The 24,625-nt window shown below is 43.8% G+C and overlaps 1 protein-coding gene across 3 annotated transcripts in view; it reads right to left on the bottom strand.

Moving 5' to 3' along the window:
- DIPK1A (divergent protein kinase domain 1A) overlaps positions 1-24,625 on the bottom strand; it is a 106,551-nt gene that overhangs the window by 27,073 nt on the left and 54,853 nt on the right. For all 3 annotated transcript variants that reach the window (XM_070078033.1, XM_051857501.2, XM_051857502.2), the window contains exon 2: positions 1,733-1,867. In XM_070078033.1, the coding sequence (XP_069934134.1) occupies positions 1,733-1,846 (114 nt within the window). In that variant the 5' untranslated portion in view covers positions 1,847-1,867. The remainder of the gene's footprint in view (positions 1-1,732; positions 1,868-24,625) is intronic.

Below are 24,625 nucleotides of genomic sequence, written 5' to 3'. Positions count from 1 at the left end.
AATCCTATCCTTTCCCAGATCACAATCAAGCAATCCTGCATTATCTTGTTACCTTTTGGAAGCTTTTAAATATACTTTTTAAAAAATCTATCTATTTATTTGAAAGGGGAAGAAGGGGAGAGGGAGGGAGGGGGAGAGTTAGAGGGAGGAAGGGAGTGGGAGGGGGAGACAGAGAAATAGAGAAGGAGAGACAGACATGGGTGTCTTCCATCCTGGTTCACTTCTCAATGGCCACAGCAGCCATAGCTGGTCCAGGCCTAAGTCGGGAGCCCAGAATTCCATCTTGGTCTCCCATGTGGGTGGCAGAGTCCCAAGCACTTGGGTCATCTTCTACTGCTTTCCCAGGTATACTACCAGGGAGCTGAATCAGAAGCAGAGCAGCTGGACTTAGATATGGGATACCAGCAACCTAAGTGGCAGCTTAGCCTGCTGTATCACAACCCCGGCCCCCTACATATATATACTTAAAAATTTTTTTCTGCTTCCTTTTTAGTACTAACCCCATGGCTCCTATGTAATATTACTACTATTTTAGCTTTATAATACTGACCTTAGTCCTAAAAATTTTTTTGTTTTATTTGAGAAGCAGAGAAAAAGAGTGAGCTAGAACTCATTCTCATCCACTTGTTTACTTCTCAAATGCCTATAATGGCCAGGGGACCAAAGTCAGTAGCCAAAGGAACTCAACCTGGGTCTCCCATGTGGGCAGCAGAAACCCAAATACTTGAGCTTCACTGCTGTCTTCCAAGATCTGCATTAGCAGCAATGCCAGAGTCGGAGGTAGGAACCAGGAAATGAACCCGGGTGCTCTGATGTGGGGTGCGGTTGTCTTAACCAGCATCTTGTTTTTTGTTTTTTTGTTTTCATTTTTTAAGATTTACTATTTGAAAGGCAGAGTTTATATATAGAGAGAGGAATAGAGAGAGAGAGAGAGAGATCATCCATCCTCTGGTTCACTCCCTAAAAGGCTGCAATGATCAGGGCTGGGATCGGCCAAAGCCAGGAGCCAGGAGCCTCCTGGAGGTCTCCCATGTAGGTGGCAGGGGCCCAAGCATTTGGGCCATCCTCCACTGCTTTTTCTAGACCATTAGCAGGGAGCTGGATAGGAAGTGGAGCAGTCAGGACTCGAACCAGCATCCATACAAGATGCTGGCAGCACAAGCAGTGGTTTTACCTGCTATACCACAAAGCCAGCTCCAAAATCCTCAAACATTTAAAAAATAAGTGCTATAGAGCCAACAGTGACTACTAGCAATCACAGACTGATAGTGATTTTCCTAAGATGTATCTAATCATTAGTATAGAATTAAATAGATATATTTATATGGTTTTTAGGCAAATTTTGGTATTGAGAATGACTTTACTTAACCAAAAGATGTGCTCCAGAAATACTTCCCATAAATAACACTTTCACACTCTACACATTGAAAAACCCTCCTTATTAGAATAAACTAAACCTCAGATGTATAAATATTCAAAAAACAAAAATCCCTCTTTGTAATGAGGATGCCCCCACACTAACTTACTTATGTTAATATTTAGATTTCTGAATACTGGAGTTTTCAAAGTGGAGAACACTCCCAACTTGTTATATTCATAAAGTTAAGACGCTCATCACAACTCCAAGATCAAGTTAACTTTTATTTTGAAAATAACTATGGGCAAGGACATAAGTAATAAACACAATGTGTTATTAAGCTTTTCAATGAGCCAGGAAATTAACACTACTTACTATGATTTTCTTACAGTCCTTCCCTCTGCATAGCTCTGTGTAGGCGGAATACTGCACATACAGAATCCAGCTGCCAACAAAAACCGCCAACCAGGAGAAGAAGAGATATTTCATCCGCACGTACGAGAAGCGAGCCTGTTAGTGAGAGAGCACACAAGGATCAGTCACTCAGCCCCGAGTCAGCATTCACCGTCCTAGAACACGAGTCTGCCCCCTTTCCTGAAATAACCCAGTATATATTCTAGGCTTTCACGTGGCGATTCTAGAACAAAGTGCACTTTCACCGAGGCCAAACAGCACCGATCTTAGAAAAGGAAGCTCCTTGGTTCTGCCAAAGAGGAAGGGAACAAAATACAATTTAAAATACATAAGCTTGCAAATACCAGCATCAGCAAGAGCTACTTATTAATAAGCACCAGCATGTACTCCCCTGCCACCCTGTGCGCCTGCGATCAGGTGAACAGAGATGCAATCCTGTTTCCCAGGAGCTTACAAATGACAGTTGCGGATATGAATCTCAAAGGTCTTATGGATAATCATGCTAATAAAGAATGATTTCATTTTCAAAAGAAATAAGAACCAAGAATCTGATTATTTATCTAATGTCTCACAGTGATGATCAGAATGAAAAATTAAACTTTTCAGTCACTCCCATTTCCTCGTGGTGTTCAAAAGGGCTTTCTGTCCCTTCCATTCAACCAACCAAATGCTCGACCTGATGGATGTTCTAGAAACTGAAGAGAACGTTGCAAGTATTAAAGGAGAAACGACTGGAGAGGAAGGGTTAAGAGGCATCCGGAACAAACGACTCCTTGCATGTCAACTGGTCAGACCCCACAATAGCAGCCTTTCTGCATTGTTTTGCTCTGAGCCTCTGGTAGCTGACTGCAACCTGGGTCCGCTGGTGCCTTTTCTCCACCAACCACGTATCAAACAGTTTGGACTTCAAAAGTGAAGTCGGTCGACATAATTTGGCATTTATTTTTGGGGTCTGGAGCTCCAATGTGACTTTGCAAACGGTAGAACTGGGAACCAGGGAGAGAATTGCGCAGAATAAATTAAAGATATGTAAACAGACAATGAGAAGCTAGTTTTGCTTGTATAATCACGAGCCAGTTTCTCACACTGGGAAACAGTGGGATATTGTGAGCCCTGTGAGCATGCAAGGAAGGCAGCGAGAGAGATGAAAGAGACTTAAATGCACCTGCAGAAGACAATGAGTGCACAGGAAAGAGAGGCTCAGGAAACACTGAATTCCGTTGGCCCTGTTTGCATTTAGCTATCCGTCTTTGTGAGGTGAACAGATGGTAAATCCCCTACCAAAAAGCTTGAGTACAATGAATTCACAGCTAAATGACAGGTCTCTGAGTTCTATTATCAATATTTTAAAATTAATTTTAATTGAAATTTTTAATTAAAATATTTTAAATGTTAGCTTTTAATTAAAAATGCTTTTAATGTAAAATATTTTTATATAGCTCTAAATGAATTCACTAAAAGAAATTCAGACACAACTCCAAATGAAACCACATAATGCCAGTGGGGTAGGTACCAAGGTGTCTGGAATACGCTGGAGATCACTCTTCCCCTAATGAAAGACCTAGTCATCACTCAGGAGATGGACCAGTTCAGTGAGGCTTACCTGAGATGAAACAGTGCAGTGCCTTTAGGGCGTGAGCACAGCGCTGGGCACACTGTAACCAACTCATCTGCAAGACGCAGCCAGGCTGCCATTGGCTAGCACCTGCTTTTCGGACTTGCCGAAAAGGAAACTGAATCTGGATCTGATCAAGCCTTTACCTGCAGCTCCCTGTTTACAGGAAACACAGGAGGCAGAGGGACAGAAGTGACACTTCAGTAGGCGACATTATGGGAGGACACAACCAGCAAGCTCCAGGCTGCGAGGCAAACAACCACCCACCTTCTTCAACAAAGAAATTATGTGGCGGAACAGAGAGCAGGGGAAATTTAAAAACACTAAGAAACATATCAAATACTTAAAGCACATGCGTCTTGCCTGAGTCCTGATTCAAAGGAGATTATAAAAAATGATAAAATGAGACAAGAGAAAATATGAAGAATGACAGGAGTATTAGGTGATGTGGAGGATTTTCATTTTTAGATGTGATTGTGTTTTTGTGGTGCTATTGAAATATTTGCCTTGTCTCTCAAGGAGCTGCTACGTTCCTCTGCCTCCCCTGGCTTATGTGTCAGGTGAAGCACACACGGGCACTGGCTTGCCCTGGGAAAGGAAGTCAGATGTCCCCAGCAGGGCTCTGGCATCCCCTGTTGTGGACAAAGTGACAAGAAAGTGAAGCATGTTTTTATTCCAGTATGTCGTGAAAAACTGCTGTGGCTTGGGAGTACCACAAAATAAAAAGGCCTTCATGTGTCCTTTAATATGTGCAGATGCTGTGGCTTTACATTTTTTTTTCCTTCCGGCCTTACATTTTAAAATAATGATTAAAGAAGGAATGGGCCATAAATTACATCAGCAGCTATTAACTAATTTTATTGCCCCGTATGGCATTCACTAAAGTGTTCCTAGTGGGCTCTTCTGTACCAATTACCTAGATCATCCAGTCCTTGATTAAGGAATGTAGTCTGACATTTTTGTTTATGCTGAACTGTGCAAAACTACTGTCTAGCACCTTTTCCGCTCTGCTGATTTTGTGCCTACCTAACGAATAGTACATTGCTTTATTCTAAATTATGCTCATGAAAAACATGAGTAAGAATTTTGGTATATATACCAAGGCAGGGCTTCTCAGTTGGAGTCAGTTTTGTTCCCCAAGGAACACACTGCAATGTCTGGAGACATTTTTGGTTTCAGGACGGGGGATCAGTAGCAGGATTTTGTGGGGAGGGGCCAGGCATGCTGTTAACATCCTGCACCGTGCAGAGCAGCCTCCACGACAAAGCAGCATCCAGTCCCAAATGTCCATAGTGCAGTGTTTGAGAAACTCTGTATTGTGTTTATGCAAAAAAAGGAAAGCAAAAATTACGGAGTTTTAAGAATAAAATTTGTGGGGCCAGCGTTGTGGCACAGCAGGTTAAGCTGTCTACAGTGCCGGCACCCCATTTGGGCATTAGTTTGTGCCCCAGCTGCTCCATTTCTGATCCAACTCTCTGCTAATACTCCTGGGAAAGCAGAAGAAATGGTCCAAGTTCTTGGGCCTCTGCACCCATGCTGGAGACCCAGAAGAAGCTCCTGGCTTCGGCCATTCAGGGAGTGAAGCAGCGGATGGAAGACCTCCCCCCGCCACCATAACTCTTTCAAATAAAATAAATTTTAAAAAATTGTATAGTACTGTCTTTGTTAGTAAATTAGCCTTTCATGTATAAACTATTACTAATTAAAGAAAAATCACTGGATATAGAAAACATGCACATGATGAAACAAACTTTCTCTATGATTCCACTCTAAAGAACAGTGAAAATTTTTCTTTATTCTCTTTTTAAAAAGATTTATTTCTGGGCCGGCGCCACGGCTCACTAGGCTAATCCTCCGCCTAGCGGCGCCGGCACACCGGGTTCTAGTCCCGGTCAGGGCGCCGGATTCTGTCCTGGTTGCACCTCTTCCAGGCCAGCCCTCTGCTGTGGCCAGGGAGTGCAGTGGAGGATGGCCCAGGTGCTTGGGCCCTGCACCCCATGGGAGACCAGGAAAAGCACCTGGCTCCTGGCTCCTGCCATCGGATCAGTGCGGTGCACCGGCCGCAGCGTGCCGGCCGCGGCGGCCATTGGAGGGTGAACCAACGGCAAAGGAAGACCTTTCTCTCTGTCTCTCTCTCTCACTGTCCACTCTGCCTGTCAAAAAAAAAAAAAAAAAAAGATTTATTTCTGGGGCCGGTGCTGTGGCCTAACAGGTAAAGCCGCCGCCTACAGTGCTGGCATCCCATATGGGTGCCCTACTTCCATGTGGGAGACCCGGAAGAAGCTCCTGGCTCCTGGCTTCGGATCGGCGTAGTTCACTCCCCATTGCGGCCAACTGGGGAGTGAACCAGTGGATGGAAGAGCTCTCTCTCTGTAACTCTTTCAAAAAAATAAATAAATCTTTTTTTTTAAAAAAGATTTATTTCTTTGAAAGACAGAGTAACAGAGGGAGAGGGAGAGAGAGATCTTCCATCCGCTGGTTCACCCCCAGATATTGGCAACAGTCAGGGCTGGGCCAGCCGGAACCCAGGAGCCAGGAGCTTCTTCTAGGTCTCTCACATGGGTGCAGGGTCCCGCTGCTTTCCCTGGTACATTAGCAAGGAGCTAAATTGGAAGTGGAGTAGCTAGGACTTGAACCAGTGCCTATATGGGATGCCAGTGCCACAGGCAGAGGCTTAACTCAATACACAACTCAGGACTTCCTCCACCCCCCCCATTTATATATATAAACTTGTTCTCATTGTGATAACTTCTTTTAAAACAAATCTGAAAACCTTTTTACATTGTTATAAAAAAAATAGGCAGAAAGAGGCAACACACAAAAATTTAGCCAATTAAAACTACCTCTAGGGGTGGATGTTTGGCTCAGTGCTGAAGGCCACCCAGAGTGCTCTGATTTCAGCTTCCTGCTAATGTGCACCCAGGCAGGCAGCAGGTGATGGCCCAGGTATTTGGGTCCCTGCCATCCATATGGAAGAGCCAGATGGGCTCCTGGCGCTTGGTTTCTGCCTGGCCCTGTCCCAGCTATTGCAGGCATTTGGGGAATGGACCAGGAATGAAATCTCTCTCTCTGTCTCCCTACCTTTCAAATAAATAACATAAACAAATATTTTAAAAATGAACACAATTAGGCTTATAAAATAAATGAAATAATCACTATCACTCATCAATCGTTTATATTTAATGTCTTACCTAAACATCTAAAGCACAAAGTCCCACTTACTTTACTCTTAAGTGCTTCCTACACAAATGTTCTTGATTTTGAGAACTGGGGAAGAAATATACAGCTTCACTTTTGCCCACAAATATTTTCCTTAACATATTTAATGGATTTGAACACTCAGAAAATATAATAAATTAATAAATATATCACTTGCAAAAGCTCAAATATAATCATCCCATCATTTACCATTTCATAGTAAAAGCTTGGAAATACATTTGCTCTTTTTAGTTTTGTCATCACCAATCATTCTGAAACAATCTTGAAAAAAATTTTTTTCTTCTAGTTATATTTACAACACTGTAGCTAGCTGTCTTTCACAGCATCTTTAGGGGTAGTCTTGCTGAAGAAAAATCAGACAAGATTATTTAACCATATCCCCAAATAAAACTTTTATCATTTCCTTATAGACTCTAGAAATTTGTAAGAATAATACTTTTGAAAAACATGCTCATTGTAAAACCAAAGATATGAAGAAAGATATAGGGAAAATATTTTCTGTATATCACAACACATCCAAACAAATTTTATTTGGAATGGATCTTGTACTCTTATAAAAGGCACCTCACTGCCAGTCAGAGGGCTGCTGGAAAAATCATTCAGAAGACCCACATGTTTCCAATTTAAACTGCCCAAGTGATAATTTTCACAAACATCAAAAGTCAGCTAGGATATGCAAAGAAAAATTTAAAAAGTACTTTTGTCATTTCAAACAAGAAAAATGTTATTTTTTGACTATTTAAAATGCCCATGCTCTCCAGTTCTTTTGAGCATGAAAAATGTTTTATGACAAAACTTTGAACAGGAATTCCTTGTCAAAGGCCACTAGTCCACCAGCCAGGGTTTTAGCATTCTTAATCTTTCCAAAAGATAAATGTTTACGTTTATGGAAAGAATTTTAGTTCTCCTCTGAACTAGCATCTAAAGATTTTATTTGCATGAGCATATTCTCTGTCTCCATTGCACAAGAACTCTAGAAATAAGACTTCAACAAGGAGCCAAGGAGCAGATAATGTTGACATTTTCTCTGAATACTGGTTCATATTTCTTATGCTTGAGGTTGACAGCATAAAAAATGCAAAAGCACCTGGGAATGAGCTGCATGGGGGTAATTCTCAATTCTGTGGCTAGGCGCGACAGTAAAATACTATTCCAAATTAGTGTCAAAGTATGGGGAAAATGCTCATGATATATGAAGTGAAAAAATCAGCTTTCAAAACAACATGCACGATATGTTCCCAACTTTGCTTTTAAAAAGAGAAAGCCTCTAACACACTGTAGAAACTACCAGGAAATAAACCAAAATGTCAAAGGTGGTTATTCCAAAATGTCAGAAGCATGGAATTATGGATGATTTTTATTTTTCTTCTCTATCATACACTTTTTTCTATAATAACATGTATTATTTTGTAATCAGAAAAAATATAATTTTGCATGGGTGCATTTAACATACATATTTTAAAATACATCCTTAGGATCCAAATGTCTCTCTCTTTTTTAAAAAAAGAATTATTTTACTTATTTGAGAGGTAGAGTTACAGACAGTGAGAGGGAGAGATGGAGAGAGAGGTCTTCCCTCCGTTGATTCACTCTCCAAATGGCCGCAACGGTCGGAGCTGCACCGATCTGAAGCCAGGAGCCAGGAGCTGTTGAGGGCACTGGGGAGTGAACCAACAGGAAGATCTCTCTCTCTCTCTCTCTCTCTCAAATAAAATCCCAAAGTCATAAGTTAATGGTACTGAGAGTGGAAACTTAAATCCAATTATGTTTACGAAGTGAGGCCTGGTGGAAGGTCCTCAGGTTGCTGGGGGTGTGCCATAGTTAGGTAGTTCTCATGAGATTATTATAAAAGCTTGAGCTGACTGTAGCCTATCTCTCTCTGTCTCTCTCTCTCCCTCTCTCTGCTTTCTGGTCCACCATCCTTCTTCTACCCGTACTCCAGCACCTGCCCTGTGGCACTCGCTGACACCTGCATCATGCCGCTAGCACGTGCAGCCTCCAAAACCTGCGTGAGTGCAGTCTTACTCCTTATTAAGTTAGTTGCTTTAGGAATTCCACAACAGTAACAAAAACCTGACTTACATACTGACTACGGGTTCTTCCTTCTGCTATTATAGTCCATTAAGAATATTCGTGGGTGTATATATTTATGCTCAAGTTGACAATATAGTTCTCATTCCATATAATGGGCTCAATGACTATGAACAAATCTTTTGCTTATGTACATAAAGTCCCAAGTTCAAGAACTCCTTGAGATATGTCTTTTAAAAAAAAAGATTGATTGATTTATTTGAAAGTCAGAGTTACACAGTAAGAGAACGAGAGGCAGAGAGAGAGAGAGGCAGAGAAAGAGAGGTCGGTCTTCCATCTGCTGGTTCACTTTCCAATTGGCAGCAACAGCTGGAGCTGCACTCATCCGAAGCCAGGAGCCAGGAGCTTCTTCTGGGTCTCCCACATGGGTGCAGGTGCCCAAGGACTTGGGCCATCCCCCACTGCTATCCCAGGCGATAGCAGAGAGCTGGTTCAGAAGTGGAGCAGCCGGGACTTGAACTGGCGCCCATATAGGATGCCGGCACTGCAGGCGGTGGCTTTACCTGCTATGCCACTGGACGGGTCCCTGATTTGCTTTTGCTACATAAGAAAAGCACAAGTGTGTGCCCAAACACAAGGTGGCCAGGAAGGGGTGGAGGTGGCTGCGCAGCTCTGAGCATCAGCGCTCTGACTCTGGATCACTGAAGGATGCAGGCTGCCGGGGGAATGGGAGCCCAAAAGAGCTGGCAGGCATCTGGCCCGAGGGCCCTGGAGGCCATGCTACTCCCACAGGTTGCTACCCTGTCATGGGCTGCCACGGGCTGAGAAGGCAACAACTTTGTTTTGAAGGGGAAAAAGAAAAAAAGAAAAAGGCAACAAGTTGGAAAGTGTCCATCTAGTCCATTCTAATGAGCCTTCTCCAAGGTAAAACTTTTCATCTGTTAAGCAATGAAAACATAAGTAGCATATAAATGGTAACTACATCAGAGCTACAAGTATCCTCAGTGAACTTTGAATCAAAATACTTCAACACCAGGTAACAGTAAATGACTAGGGAAGAAAAAATGGACAGGTTGTTGTCCATGTATGTGCATGTATGGAATGCATTATCTTTTAAGAAAAATAAAATTGGAGCCGGCTCCGCGGCTCACTAGGCTAATCCTCCGCCTGTGGCACTGCCACGCCGGGTTCTAGTCCGGGTCGGGGCAGCGGATTCTATCTTGGTTGCTCCTCTTCCAGTCCAGCTCTCTGCTGTGGCCAGGGAGTGCAGTGGAGGATGGCCCAAGTGCTTGGGCCCTGCACCCCATGGGAGACCAGGAGAAGCACCTGGCTCCTGGCTTCGGATCAGTGCAATGCACTGGCCACGGCGGCCATTGGAGGGTGAACCAACGGCAAAAGGAAGACCTTTCTCTCTGTCTCTCTCTCTCTGTCCACTCTGCCTGACAATAAATAAATAAAAAGAAAAACTGGAGTCACATGAGAAATATAATTTATCTTTTTTCACTTAACATAAACATGTGCCTTTGCCATCAGAGTTGATATTTTTAAAAAAGTATAATTAAGGAGCCAGCACTGTAGCATAGCAGGTAAAGCCACCACCTGCAGTGCCGGCATCCCATATTGACGCTGGTTTGAGTCCCAGCTGCTTCACTTTCTGATCCAGCTCCTTGCTATGGCCTGGGAAAGCAGTAGAGAACGGCCCAAATCCTTGGGCCCCTGCACCCATTTATGAGATCTGGAAGAAGCTTCTGGCTGCTGGTATAAGACTGGCCCAGCTACAGCCGTTGCGACCATCTGGGGAGTGCACCAGCGTGAAGAAGACCTCTCCTTCTGTCTGCCTCTGCCTTTCAAATAAATAAATAAATCTTTCTTAAAAAGTATAATTAAACAGATTCACTACACCATTTCACAGTATCAGTGTGCAATAATTTCCTTCACCCTATCTCTATTGTTGAACATTTTTGTTACTTCCAATATTGTGCTATAACAACACTCACATAATCATAAAAGATGACACCATTAATGAGAACCAGTATTTATCAGTATCACTTTGCACCTGGAACTGTTGTATGTACTTTCTCAATTTATTTAATCTTTATAAGAACTCTAGGAGCTAGTATGGTAAATTAGTCGGGTTGGAAAACTGTGGCCCATGAACCCAATCCAGCCTGCTCCACCTGGCTTTGTAATAGTTGTTTTGGCACACAGTCACCTCATTCAGTGATAATGCTATCAAGAGCTGCTCTCTTTCTATAATCAGAGTGGAATGGCTGCAACCGAAATGACGCAGTCCACAAAACCCAAAATATTTACTACCTGGCTCTTTACTGAAATCATCTGCTGACTCCCGAATTGCCTAGAAAATTCTCACACTCTCCCTCTGTGTCATCCTCTCTGCCTTACTGACATGGGGCCCAGCCTTGTGACTCGCTTTGGTCAGTATATCTGCTGGTGGAGGGGACACAAAGCAGAGTGTGCACTGCACTAGTCGTCTTCCACTTCAGACACTGCAGGTAGACCTACTGCAGGTAGGTCCCTGGTAGTCTACTGATGCCCAAGTTATAAGTGACACTGTAAGCCCCCTGAACCACACCACTGTCTACAGCCCAGTGGGACTCCAGCTGCCATGCCGATGTACGAGTGGGACATAAGTGCTTTCTGTTTGCCACCAAGTTTGGGGGAAATTTGTTACACAGCACTGCTGTGGCAATGCCGTGACACTGGAAGGACTACTATCCCTAACAATAACTCCTGAGTGGGGACTGTGCCTCATTTGATGGACAGAGAAACTGGGAAACACACAGTGGATAACCAAGACTGTATTAGTCCTAAATAGGAGGACCAGGATTTGAAATGAGACAACCTGGCTTCAGAGCCTATGCTCACTCTACTGCTCTTGTATTAAATATAGACATAGTTGCCTGAGTGTTTGGTTATTTCCTTTTTTTTTTTTAAAGATTTATTTTTTTTTTGAAAGTCAGAGTTACACAGAGAGAGAAGGAGAGGCAGAGAGAGAGAGAGATAGATAGAGAGGTCTTCCATCTGCTAGTTCACTCCCCAATTGGCCGCAATGGCTGGAGCTGCACCGATCAAAAGCCAGGAGCTAGGAGCCTCCTTCAGATCTCCCACGTGGGTGCAGGTGCCCAAGGACTTGGGCCATCTTCTACTGCTTTCCCAGGCTATAGCAGAGAGCTGGATTGGAAGTGGAGCAGCTGGGTCTTGAACCAGCGCCCATATGGATGCCAGCACTTCAGGCCAGGGCATTAACCCACTGCGCCACAGCGCTGGCCCTGGTTATTTCTTTTCTTTTCTTTTTTTTTTTTTTTTTTTTTTTTTTTTTTTTTTTTTTTTTTGACAGGCAGAGTGGACAGTGAGAGAGAGAGACAGAGAGAAAGGTCTTCCTTTTGCCGTTGGTTCACCCTCCAATGGCTGCCACGGGCAGCGCATCGCGCTGATCTGAAGCCAGGAGCCAGGTGCTTCTCCTGGTCTCCCATGGGGTGCAGGGCCCAAGGACTTGGGCCATCCTCCACTGCACTCCCTGGCCACAGCAGAGAGATGGACTGGAAGAGGAGCAACTGGGACAGAATCCGGCGCCCCAACCGGGACTAGAATCTGGGGTGCCAGCGCCGCTAGGTGGAGGATTAGCCTAGTGAGCAGCGGCACCGGCTCCCTGGTTATTTCTTCAGAAGAGATTTCAGAAAGTAAAATTTCTAGGTCAAAGGTTATTATGCAGTTTTCAGGATTTATAAGAGGGGCTGGCGTTGTGGTGCAGTGGGTTAAGCTCCTGCCTGTGACTCCAGCATCCCCTGAGGCCTGGCTGTTTCATTTCTGACTAAGCTCCCTGCTAATGCCCCTGGGAAGCAGTAGAAGATGGTCCAAGTGCTTAGGCCTCTGCCACCCATGCGGGAGGTCCAGATGAAATTCCAGGCTCCTGGCTTCAGACTGGCCCAGCCTGGGCTGTTGTAGCCATTTGAGCGGGTGAGCCAGTGGATGGAAGATCTTTTGTCTCTCCCTCTCTCTTTCTGTCACTCTGCCTTTCAAATAAGTAATAAATCTTTTAGAAAAATATTTTTGATACATGCAGTTTCACTGCTTTCAAAGCAAGCTTCTACCCCTATAATCCAATTTCTATTTATTAAATAAATGTTTTTGTTTTTGTTTTTTTTGACAGGCAGAATGGACAGTGAAAGAGAGAGACAGAGAGAAAGGTCTTCCTTTGCCGTTGGTTCACCCTCCAATGGCCGCCACGGCTGGCACGCTGCGGCCGGCGCACCGCGCTGATCTGAAGCCAGGAGCCAGGTGCTTCTCCTGGTCTCCTATGCGGATGCAGGGCCCAAGCACTTGGGCCATCCTCCACTGCACTCCCTGGCCACAGCAGAGAGCTGGCCTGGAAGAGGGGCAACCGGGAAAGAATCCGGCGCCCCGACCGGGACTAGAACCCGGGATGCTGGCGCCACAGGCGGAGGATTAGCCTAGTGAGCCGCGGTGCTGGCCAGCCTTAGGAGCTCTTAAGATACTTGCATTTGACTATGTTATCTCTGTCCTGCAGGTGCTTTAAAATTTGACTAGCTCTCTTGCTTCCTGGAATCACTTTGAAATAAATTTTCCTGGGTACATTCCTGCAGTTCCGTACTGTGGCATTCTGGAGGTGGTCATTCACCAGCTGTACTCAATGCCCCACAGACCTAAGCCTGCCTGGACCTTTGCCATATGGAATGCTAAAGAGTCAGAGGGCATATTTTTTAAAAGCCAAGACAAAAATCACCTATAGGACTGGGCAAGGTAGAAGAAGTGCATTTGTAAGAATCATTGAATGTTGGGGCCGGCACTGTGGCACAGCAGGTTAAAGCTGCTGCCTGCAGTGCCAGCATCCCATATGGGCACTGGTTCAAGTCCCTGCTGCTCCACTTCCGAGCCAGCTCTCTGCTATGGCCTGGGAAAGCAGTAGAAGATGGCCCAAGTCCTTGGGCCCCTGCACCTACATGGGAGATTGGGAAGAAGCTCCTGGCTTCAGATCAGCACAGCTCTGACCGTTGTGGCCATCTGGGGAGTGAACCATGGGATGGAAGACCTCTCTCTCTCTCTCTCTCTCTCTCTGCCTCTCCTCTCTCAGTGTAACTCTGCCTTTCAAATAAATAAGAAAAAATAAAAACGCATCTACAGGAATTTTTAAAAATTTTTTAAAAATTTTTTTAAAAATTTTTTTAAAATTTTAAAGAATGACCGTAGCGGTCATTTGCGGGTGAACCAATGGAAAAGGAAGACCTTTCTCTCTGTCTCTCTCTCTCTCACTGTCTAACTCTGCCTGTCAGGAGAAAAAAAAAAAAAAGCTCCTGAGGGTGAATTCCTGGGGCCTGACCTAGAATAATGAAAACACAGAAGACTCTAAGATGCGCCTTCAGGTCACATGGGCCCAGGGGATGAGAATTATGGCCTTAACCTGTCCCTCTGCAGTCTTGCAGGGAACACAGAGGCTCCTTTCTGGGTGAACACCACCAGCACTTACCTTTCAGTTTGATAGTAAACTGCTGACGGTCGCCGCAGCTTTAGAATAGCCCAACAATCTGTGCGGAATGGCAGAATCTATTTTGAAAATATGACAAGCCATGCAAACCAGATGGCCACCTAACTCTGTCACTTCTCAGACAGGTGTTAATACAAATTCGTGCTCTCATTTCTCTCAAAATTCAAAAGAAAGCTAAAAACAAAACCTGTAGAAAATGCTTCACAGACAAATGACAGCTGTTTTGATCGTAGCAATTTTTACTTAGAAGGAGAGGAGCTGATTCCCAAAGAAAATGCAGAGACTATTTCTAAACGACAACGTTCTTGCCATGGCATCTCAGAGAGCTGAGGCGCCCTCTACACTCACAGTTATTTACCACAACACAAATACTCAGAAAAATAATAGGATTCATCCTTCCATATGGGAAAATGATGAAAAATAATTACTGAAAAGTTCTCATGAAAATATACAGATAGACATGACTTTATGGTGCTTAAGGTAGCAGGTACTTTGTAAATGATGTTTGTAGAGACTGCTGCTATGAATCTCTTGAATACACAGCACATATCTAATATACAAGATACTGATGGAGTTTTAAATGATAACAAAGATCAGGAAAACTTTTTTTTTTTAAGATTTATTTATTTATTTATTTGAAAGTTAGAGTTACACAGAGAGAGAGGAGAAGCAGAGAGAGAGAGAGAGAGAGAAAGAGAGAGAGAGAGAGAGAGAGAGGGAGGGAGGTCTTCCATCCGCTGGTTCACTCCCCAATTGGCCGCAATGGCTGGAGCTGCACCGATCCAAAGCCAGGAGCCAGGAGCCAGGAGCTAGGAGCTTCTTCTGGGTCTCCCATGCAGGTGCAGGGGCCCAAGTACTTGGGCCATCTTGTACTGCTTTCCCAGGCCACAGCAGAGAGCTGGATCGGAAATGGAGCTGCCAGGTCTTGAACCGGCAACCATATGGGATGCCAGCACTTCAGGACAGGGCGTTAACCCACTGTGCCACAGCGCCAGCCCCAAGATCATGAAAATTTAACACTGTGTTAGTGAATTAATTGTGAGAGAGAGAGAGGCAGAGAGCTCCCAACCATTGGTTCACTTCCCAAATGCTCACAATGGCTTAGGCTAGGCCAAGCTGAAGCTGGAAGTCAGGAAGTCAACAAAGGTCTCCTCGAAGGTGGCAGGAATCTGGCCGGCACAACGGGTCACTTGGCTAATCCTCCACCTACGGTACCAGCACCCTGGGTTCTAGTCCTGGTCGGGGCGCCAGATTCTGTCCCAGTTGCTCCTCTTCCAGCTCTCTGCTGTGACCTGGGAGGGCAGTGGAGGATGGCCCAAGTGCTTGGGCCCTGCATCCACATGGGAGACCAGGAGGAAGCACCGGGCTCCTGGCTTCGGATCGGCGCATTGCGCTGGCCGCATTGGCCATTTGGGGGCTCCTGGCTTCGGATCGGCGCATTGCGCTGGCCGCATTGGCCATTTGGGGAGTGAACCAACGGAAGGAAGACCTTTCTCTCTGTCTCTCTCTCTAAAACTGCCTATCAAAAAAAAAAAAAAAAAAAAAAAAAAAAAGGAAAAGAACTAGAAGAGGCTTTGAACATGATTGCATATAATAGGACTCCACAGAGTCTTTAATTTATAACTGAGGTCTCAAATGTCTTGGGATTTGTCAAATACCTCTCAATTACTAAGTTACATGATGTTGAGTGAGTTACTAATTTTCCCTGAGCTTTAACTTAGCGTCTTGGGCAAAATATTACATATATTTGAAAATTCCTACTCATGGTAGTAAGATAATATACACCGCATTAATATAGTGGCTCAGATACTGAGTGGCATATGCTCAAAAAAAACCTCCCAATGGAGATGCATGATGAAAAAAGTGGAGAGCAGCGGGATAAGGCCCGGCACATGGGACCTGGCAGGGAGTGTTTCTGCTCAGTTAGCAACAGATCCAGCATCCTGCTCTTCTCATGACACTCTGGGGTCTCCATCAAATCTAGGGACCCAAACCGTCTGGCTATGAATGCAAAGGGGCTGAGCTCCTTGGAGAAAGGAGCCTAAATTACCTCTGATCATTAAAGAGGGTCTCTGAATTAGAATGCAATTCAATCTGGATCAGTATGCGTGAGCTTACCATCCCAACCGATCCTATCCTGGGAATAATCCTAAGTCAGTGTCTGAGCTCAGTTAGAATCCTTAAATGTTTGCTATTCATGGGAATAACAGAATAACTTAAGATTTATATTTTTAATTGATGGGAACTTTAGGGTGTGACTTGGACAAATTAACTGAGAAAATAGAGAAATGGAAAGACATTGGCATACAGCAGTCCATAAATGCTAAGATTAAAAATTCTTTAAGGTTTTGGAGAGATTTTGCTGTTCTTTTAGATATATTACCTAAATAAAAATGAGAGCTCTTTTTTAACTAAAGTAACAATTATTTGTACTTACATTGCTTTATAGACACAAAGATATATAGTTTTGTATATAAATTGATTTATTTTGTGGACTTACTTCCCCCATCTCCACTGCTCTAAGTATTCCTAAAGGGTAACAGAATGTGTGAGTGTGCAATATAAGGGAGAATTAGAATAGTGTTGAATTATGAGTTAAGAGTTTAATCCAAAAATTTCTATATATTTAATGGGTAAACTTAAATAGAAAATAAAAAACTTTTTTGCTACCAAATTATATTGTTTATTAATAAAATCATTATTTTAAAAAATATTTTATTTATTTGAAAGAGTTACACAGAGAAAGATACAGAAAGAGAGAGAGATGGAGAAAGAGTTATTTTGGGGGCTGGCGCTACGGCATAGCGGTTCAGCTGCCGTCTGCAGTGCCAGCATGCTATATGGGTGCTGGTTCAAGTCCTAGCTACTCAAATTTTGATTTGGCTCCCTGCTAATGCACCTGGCAAATCAGCAGCAGCCGACCATGGCCCAGTGCTTGGGCCCCTGCACCCCTGTGGGATCCAGAATGAAGATCCTGGCTCCTGGCTTCTTCCTGGCCCAGCCCAGCCATTGAAGCCATTTGGGGAGAAAACCAGCAGATGGAAGGAAGATCTGTCTCTTTCTCTCTCTCTCTCTGCCTCTGCTTTACTGTAACTCTTTCTTTCAAATCAATAAACATTTCTTAAAAAAAAAAAAAGAGAGAGAGAGATCTTCCATCTGCTGGTTCACTCCTCAAATGGCCACAATGGCCAGGGCTGGGTCACGCCGAAGCCAGGAGCCAGGGGCTTATTCCAGGTCTCCCATGTGGGTACAGGGACCCAAACACTCAAGCCATCTTATGCTGTTTTCCAGGCCATTAGCGGGGAACTGGATCAGAAGTGGAGCACAGGAGAGAGACTTGAACCGGTATTCATATGGGATGCTGACGCTGAGGTGTGGCAGCATTAGCTTCTATGCCACAACACTGGCCCCTATTTTAAATTTTAATTGATATATAATAATTATACATATTTATGGGGTACAGTGTGCTACTCCTATACATATATTCAATGTATAATGAACAAAGTAGGGTAATTAGTATTTCTATCACCTTATACATTTAACATTTCTTTGTGTTTAGAGATTCTAAACTCCTCCCTCCCAGCTTTTCATAAAATACATAATAGGGGGCAAGCATTTTTTCTAAGTTAATGTGGTTAAGACACTCACATTCCATTCCATATGGGAGTACAGCAACTTTTCTGAGGCTCTGAGTTGCTCTCTTCCTTTATTCCCAGAGAGAAAACAGAAGTCTTCCGGGATTTTTTAAAAAAAGATTTTTATTTATTTGCAAGCTAAAGTGGTATGCACACACATGGGAGTGTTGGGGAGGAAGAGAGAGAGATCTTTTATCCACTGGTTCACTCTCTAAATGCCCGAAACAGCCAGGGCTGGGCCAGGCCAAAGTCAAGAGCCTGGGGCTCCATCTGGGTCTTCACATGGACAAAATGGACGCACATACTTGAGCCATCCTCTGCTGCCTCCCAGGCACCTTTGCAGGGAGCTGGATCAGAAATGCAGTAGCTGGGACTTGAACCGGCACTCCAATATGAAATGTGGGATCCCAAGTGGTGGTTTAATTCTCTGCACCTCAATGCCCTCCCTGTGTGGTGTCAGTCTAAAAACAGGGACTGCTGGAGGACAGAAACGCTGGGGGAGGTGGGTAATCTTCCTTAAGTTCAGTTTTGTTCATATTGAAATGGATGTGTCTCCCAGTCACTCAATGGCAAATGGGGGCCAACTGGATGTCCAGGTCTATGACTGAGACCAGAGTCAGGGCTGCAGGGAGAGCTTTGGTGGTTACAGAGAAAGTAACAGAAACCATGGGAATAACTGCCATCACTGTTGAGGAAAAAAAAATCTATAGTGAGAAAAGAGTTTAGGACTGAAGCCCAAGAACTGTCACCATTTACTGATTCAGTAGGAAAAGCAGAGCTGATAGGAGAGCAGGGAGAAGCAGACAGGATGGGAGAAAACCAGAATGGTGCAACATGGGTATCACGGGAAGGGTTTCGAGAAGCAGAGTGGTCAGGATGACGAACCGAAAAAATAAAGAAGCATCCGTTAGCACTAGTGACCCAGAAGTCAGTGCTGAAGGTCAACGTCGTGGAAAAGCCAGACGGGAATGGTCTGAGGAGTAGGAAGTGTGAAAAGGAAGACCACCAGGCAGCTGCCTGTAACGATAAGCTGCACTAGCAAGTGGGGAGTGTGACATTAGCGGGCTTGAGGCGGAGGTTTGTAAAAGACATTTAAATGCTGACAGGAAGAGGCTGGATACAAGGAGATGTTGACAGAGGACAGAACAAGGTTCCTGAGCGGTTAGAGGGAAGGGGTGCAGACAGGAGACCAAGGGGCTGGGCTTGGGCTCAGGGGTAGCTGGAGGAAGGCCAAGGGGGCACATATGTGTGCCTGGGGTGGGAGGCAGGAGAGTCCCTACCAGGAGACTTCTATTTTCTCTCTGCTTGAGAATCAAAGGGGAGAGAAATGTTTCAAAGTATAGGGAAAAAATAAGTCTGTTCAGAAAATGAGAGGAAGTATTACAACAGGCAGCTCTGTACCCACATGTTTGTAAACAAACACCACAAAGTTTGCCATTTGAATTTTCTAAGAATAAATAAAATGTTAGCGCCAGACCTAAGTCCTTTCACCTTCCATTTCTCATCTCTCCTTTTGTCCTCAGAGGAAATCATTGTTTGGAAATTGATGCGTCTGTATCATTACCATGAGTAATCTGTACTTTTACTACATCAAGTATCGAGTTAGGTAACACACAGTACCATATGTTTTGTACTCTGAGGTACAAAGATACAATGAAAGCTGTGCCTGATACACAGTAAATACACTTGGGGTCAGGTGCAGGGTTCGAAAAGAGCAAGCAGGTGCAATGTTTGACCATGACGACCTGAAAAGACAGGCTAGAGTGAGGGCTTCCACAGGACAGCTCACTCGCTCAGCGCACATGTCCAGCAGTCTGGGAACAGGTTGGATTAGAATCTAATTCAAGTCCAAAGAACCCTAAGGGAAGTCTCCAGTGATTTGCTCAAGGTGGTAGAGCAGAGAGAGAGTCACCCAGATTGCTCAAGCTACAACCTAAGCACCCCAAAAGGTAGAATACAATTTATTTGCATCTGTTTTTCAACATCAACAATCATTTAAATGACCTGACTCATACTGTTTGAGGTTGGGGAAAGATGGACCAGTTACTTTGTTGAACTTCATTTACAAAAAAAATGATGGATTAAATGAATACGATATTTTCAGAGTTTATCTAATGCTTTGACATGCCTCATCCTAGCAGGCTTCCCCTACCTGTGTCACCAGTGCAAGAGTCTTTACCTTCTTTTCACCAAATAAATCACGTGGTCAAGCCGACCAAAGTTAGGGGATAGGGCAGGGGCTCCTTCAACATGAATAAAACCAAAGGCAAGCTCCTTTCTGAGTCAGAACAAGTACTTACTCTCAGTTTGGTCAAACATTCTTTTTCAACATGTGGATGTTTGAAAAATTTTATAAGTACTTTGCTCTCAAGATTCTCGCTTAATCACAGATCCAAAGGAATTTAAAGGGCTCTTACTTACATATCATATGATTCATTCTTCATAATTGTTGACCTCTTGAATCAGAATCACCTGATACAATTATTTGTAGGTTGACTGAACCCAGAGAAGCCTAGGGCCAGGGGCAGACATTGTGGCACACTGGGTTAGAGCTACTGCTTGGGATTCCCACGGATGTGCCTGGGATCAAACCCTGCCCTGGTTTCTGAACTCAGCTTCCTGCTGATGTGCCCAGGAGTCAGCGAATGATGGCTCAAGCACTTGAGTTCTTGCCACCCACATCAGAGACCCAGACTGAGTTCCTGGCTCCTGACTTTGGCCTGGTCCAGCTGTGACTGTTGTAGGCATGCGGGAAGTGAGCCAGAGGATGGAGCATCTCTATCTGCCTCTCTCTGTCACTCTGCCTTTGAAACAAATAAAAATTAATAAACATTAAAAAAACTATCTAAGTTATCCATATTAAATATAGGGGAAAAGATAAAAAGCTAATAGTGAAAACTTTTCAGGAATCCCCTGTCTAGCTGTAACTAAAATAAGATTATATTGAACAACTACTTTACTGGTAAGGGTGCCAGGACTAGAGTAAATCATTCAAAGCCCCTGACTTATTGAAATTTGAATCAAAAATATTATTTAAAATTGGTTTTTTTAAAAATTTTGGGGGCCAGCAGCACCAGCATCCCATATGGGTGCTGGTTTGAGTCCCAGCCACTCCACTCCTGATCTAGCTCCCTGCTAGTGTGCCTGGGAAAGCAGTGGAGGATGGCCCACGTCCTTGGGCCCCTGCACACATGTGGGACACCAGAAGATGCTCCTGGCTCCTGGCTTCAGATCATTCTCAGCTCTGGCCATTGAGGCCATCTGGAGAGTGAACCAGCAATTGGAAGACCCCCACTTCTCCCCCTCCCCCAGTCTCTACCTCTCTAACTCTGTCTTTCAAATAAATAAAATAAATCTTTTTAAAAAATTGGGTTAAGGGTCGATGTTGTAGCATAGCAGGTAAAGCTGCTGCCTACAACACCAGCATCCCATATGGGTGCTGGTTCTTATTCCATTTCAGATGTGGCTTTCTGCTATTGGCCTGGGAAAAGCAGTAAAAGATGGCCCAAGTGCTTGGGGCCCTGCACCCATGTGGGAGACCTGGATGAAACTCCTGACTGCTGACTTTGGCCTAGCCCAGAGCTAGCTGTTATAGCCATCTGGGGAGTGAACCAGCAGATGGAAGATCTCTCCCTCTCTCTGTGTAACTCTTTCAAATAAATAAATATTTTAAAAAATATATTAAATAAAAAATTGAGGATATTTTTAGAATCATATAATACAGAAATCCTTTTGCTGGGGGATGGTGGGTTAAGCTTCCACTTGTAAGGCTGACATGCCAATGGGAATGCTGGTCAAGTCCTGGATATTTTGCTTCTGATGCAGCTCCCTACTAATGTTCCTGGGAAGGCAGCAGAAGATGACCCATGTATGTGGGCCCCTGCTACCCATATTGGACACCTATATAGATTTCTTGGTTCCTGGATTTGGCCTGGCCCAGACTTGGCTATTGTGGCCATCTAGGAATTAAATCAGCAGATGGAAGATTTTCTTTCTCTCTCTCTTACTCTCTCCCTCCCTATCTCTCTCTATCTTTCTCTCTCTCTCTGTGCTCTGCCTTTCAAATAAAGAAATCTTTAGAAATCCTTTTGCTGAGTTTTCTCCAAAGTTAACACTTTGAAAAATTCTAATATCTCAATTATGACACTGACACTGATACAATCCATTGATTTTATTCAGAATTCCAGTTTTACTTGTTCTCATTTTGTGAGTGGGTGGATACATTCAGTTCTCTAAACTCTTGTCTGTAGGGTTGTGTACACAACCATTTCCATCACTACAAGAATCCCTCATGTTTTTCTTTAATAACCACATCCACCTCTACCTCCTTTCCTATTCCCTGGCAACCATGAATCAGTTCCCTAGCTCTACAATTTCAAGAAAGGCATTTAAATGATTCATACAGCATGTAAACTTTTGAAGTTGGCTTTTTTTTTTTTTTTTCACTCAGCATAACTCCCTGGAGATCCACCCAGGTTACTGTATTCTGTGGTCTGAATATTTGTGTTCCTACCAAAACTCACCTGGAAACCTAGTGCCCAATGTGATGGCATCAGGAGGTGGAGGCTGGGGAGGTGCCTAGGTCATTAGGGCAAAGCCATCATTAATGAGATTAATGCATTAATGCCTGTCCTTCCCACCTCCTGGGAACATAGCTAGAAGGCACTGTTCTATGAACCAGAAAGTGAGCCTTTACCAGACACTGAATCTCTAAGTACCTTGATCTTGGACTTCTTGGCCTCCCAAGACTGAGAAATAAATTTCAGTGGTGTATAAGCCACTCGCTTGATGGCATTTATTATAGCAGCCCAAAAGGACAAAGATGTTGTACAGATCAGTAGTTCTTTCCATTTTATTGCTGAGTAGTACACAGTATGCATGTGCCACAGTTTGTTTAACCATTCACCTGCTGAAGGACAAAGGACATCTGGATTGATTCTAGTTTTGAGATATTCAAACAAAGCTGCTGAAAACATTTATTGTGTACATGGTTTTACATAAAAAGAAGTTTTCATTTCTCTGGAATAAACACCTAGAAGTACAATTGCTAGGTCATATGATAATTACATGTTTAGTTTTTAAAGAATCTGCCAGGCTGTTTCGCAGAGTGGTTATACCATTTTTTTTAAAAGATTGGATTTATTTATTTGAAAGGCACAGTTATGGGGGCGGCAGGGGTAGGGAGATAGATCTTCTATCCCGTGGCTCATTCCCCAAATGGCTGCAACAGCCAGGGCTGGACCAGTTCAAAGCCAGGAGCCTAGAACTGTGCAGGGGCCCAAGGACTTGGGCCATCTTCTGCGGCTTTCCCAGGAGCATTAGTAGGGAGCTAGATCAGACGCAGAGCAGCTGGAACTCGAACCAGTGCATACATGGGATGCTGGCATCACAGGCAGAGGCTTTTCCTGCTACGCCACAGTGCCAGCCCCAGTTATACCATTTTACATTCCCACCAGCAATGCGGGACTGATCCAGTTTCTCCGCACCCTCACCAACATCTGCTGTCACCAATGACTTCAATTTGACGCACAACAATCCACATTCTAATTATTTATCAATTGAGGAATCATGTATTTACGATGAAGAGCACTGGGCTTAGGATGAGAATGTTTAGGTTTCTGCCCCATTTCCAGCACTTGTTAACACAGACAAACTGTAACTTAAAATTCTTAAGTTGTGATAGGTTCATTGGTGTTAGTTTTTTATTATTATTATGATTTCTAACTTACTATGATATAATATATATATATTTATGTGCCATTAATGGAATTTTAAAAAGAAAACAGTACACCTCTCATCATAAAATTCTAAAGTCCCTCAGACCTAAAAGGAAAAGGCAGAGAACAAATGCATTACATGAAAACAAAGACATAACTTTTTTTTTTTAAAGGTTGGGTTTTTTTTTAAAGATGTATTTATTTAATTGAAAATCAGAATTACACACAGAGAGGAGAGGCAGAGAGAGAGACGTCTTCCATCTGCTGGTTCACTCCCCAATTGGCTGCAAAGGCTGGAGCTGCTCCAATCTGAAGCCAGCTGCCAGGAGCTTCCTCCAGGTCTCCCACATGGATGCAGAAGCCCAAGCACTCAGGCCATCTTCTACTGCTTTCCCAGGCCATAGCAGAGAGCTGGATCAGAAGTGGAGCAGCCGGGACTCGAACCAGTGCCCATATGGGATGCCGACACTGCAGGCGGCAACTTTACCCGCTATGCCACAGTGCCAGCCCAAAGATGTAACTTTCAAAATACTGCAGAATATCAGATACTTCCACAAAAGCCTCACTTACTTGGACTTCCAATCCCCACGGGCTCCCTTCTCCAAGGTCTGATGAATCCAAAGATCTAGAGCTTACAGTCCAACACCATCACTCAAATTCTCTCTAAAGTCCAAGTGACCACAAGAAGCTAGAATTCAGAGGCCAGTTGAATAATCCAAAATATGCACTCTTTTTTCCTCTGATGTAGCTATACCCAATGCATTACGTTATCAGCCACAACATCATGTTTACATGTGTAGAGGAAGCCACAGAGTTAATTAGGCCATTATTTCTAGCCACTTTGCTAATGCCAAAACATGTTGATTTTCTTACTATGCACAAAATTCAATACTGACTCACAATAAAATTAAAATTTACACAATTTATTCCAGAGTTCACCAACTGGTGTGTGAGAAAAGGTTAAAAGTGGGTCAAGACACTGAGCAGGGGCTGCACTAGGGCTCAGGGGTTTAAGCCACTGCTTGCACTCCTATGGGACTGCCAGTTTCAGTCCAAGCTGTTCCACTTCCAATCTAGTTTCTTTTTAAGCACCTGGGAAGCAGTGGCATATGG

Source organism: Oryctolagus cuniculus, chromosome 7, assembly GCF_964237555.1.
Source record: "Oryctolagus cuniculus chromosome 7, mOryCun1.1, whole genome shotgun sequence".
NCBI classification, from domain to species: Eukaryota; Metazoa; Chordata; class Mammalia; order Lagomorpha; family Leporidae; genus Oryctolagus; species Oryctolagus cuniculus.
The sequence above is the reverse complement of the archived record's forward strand: the minus strand, read 5'-3'. Positions and strand labels throughout refer to the sequence as shown.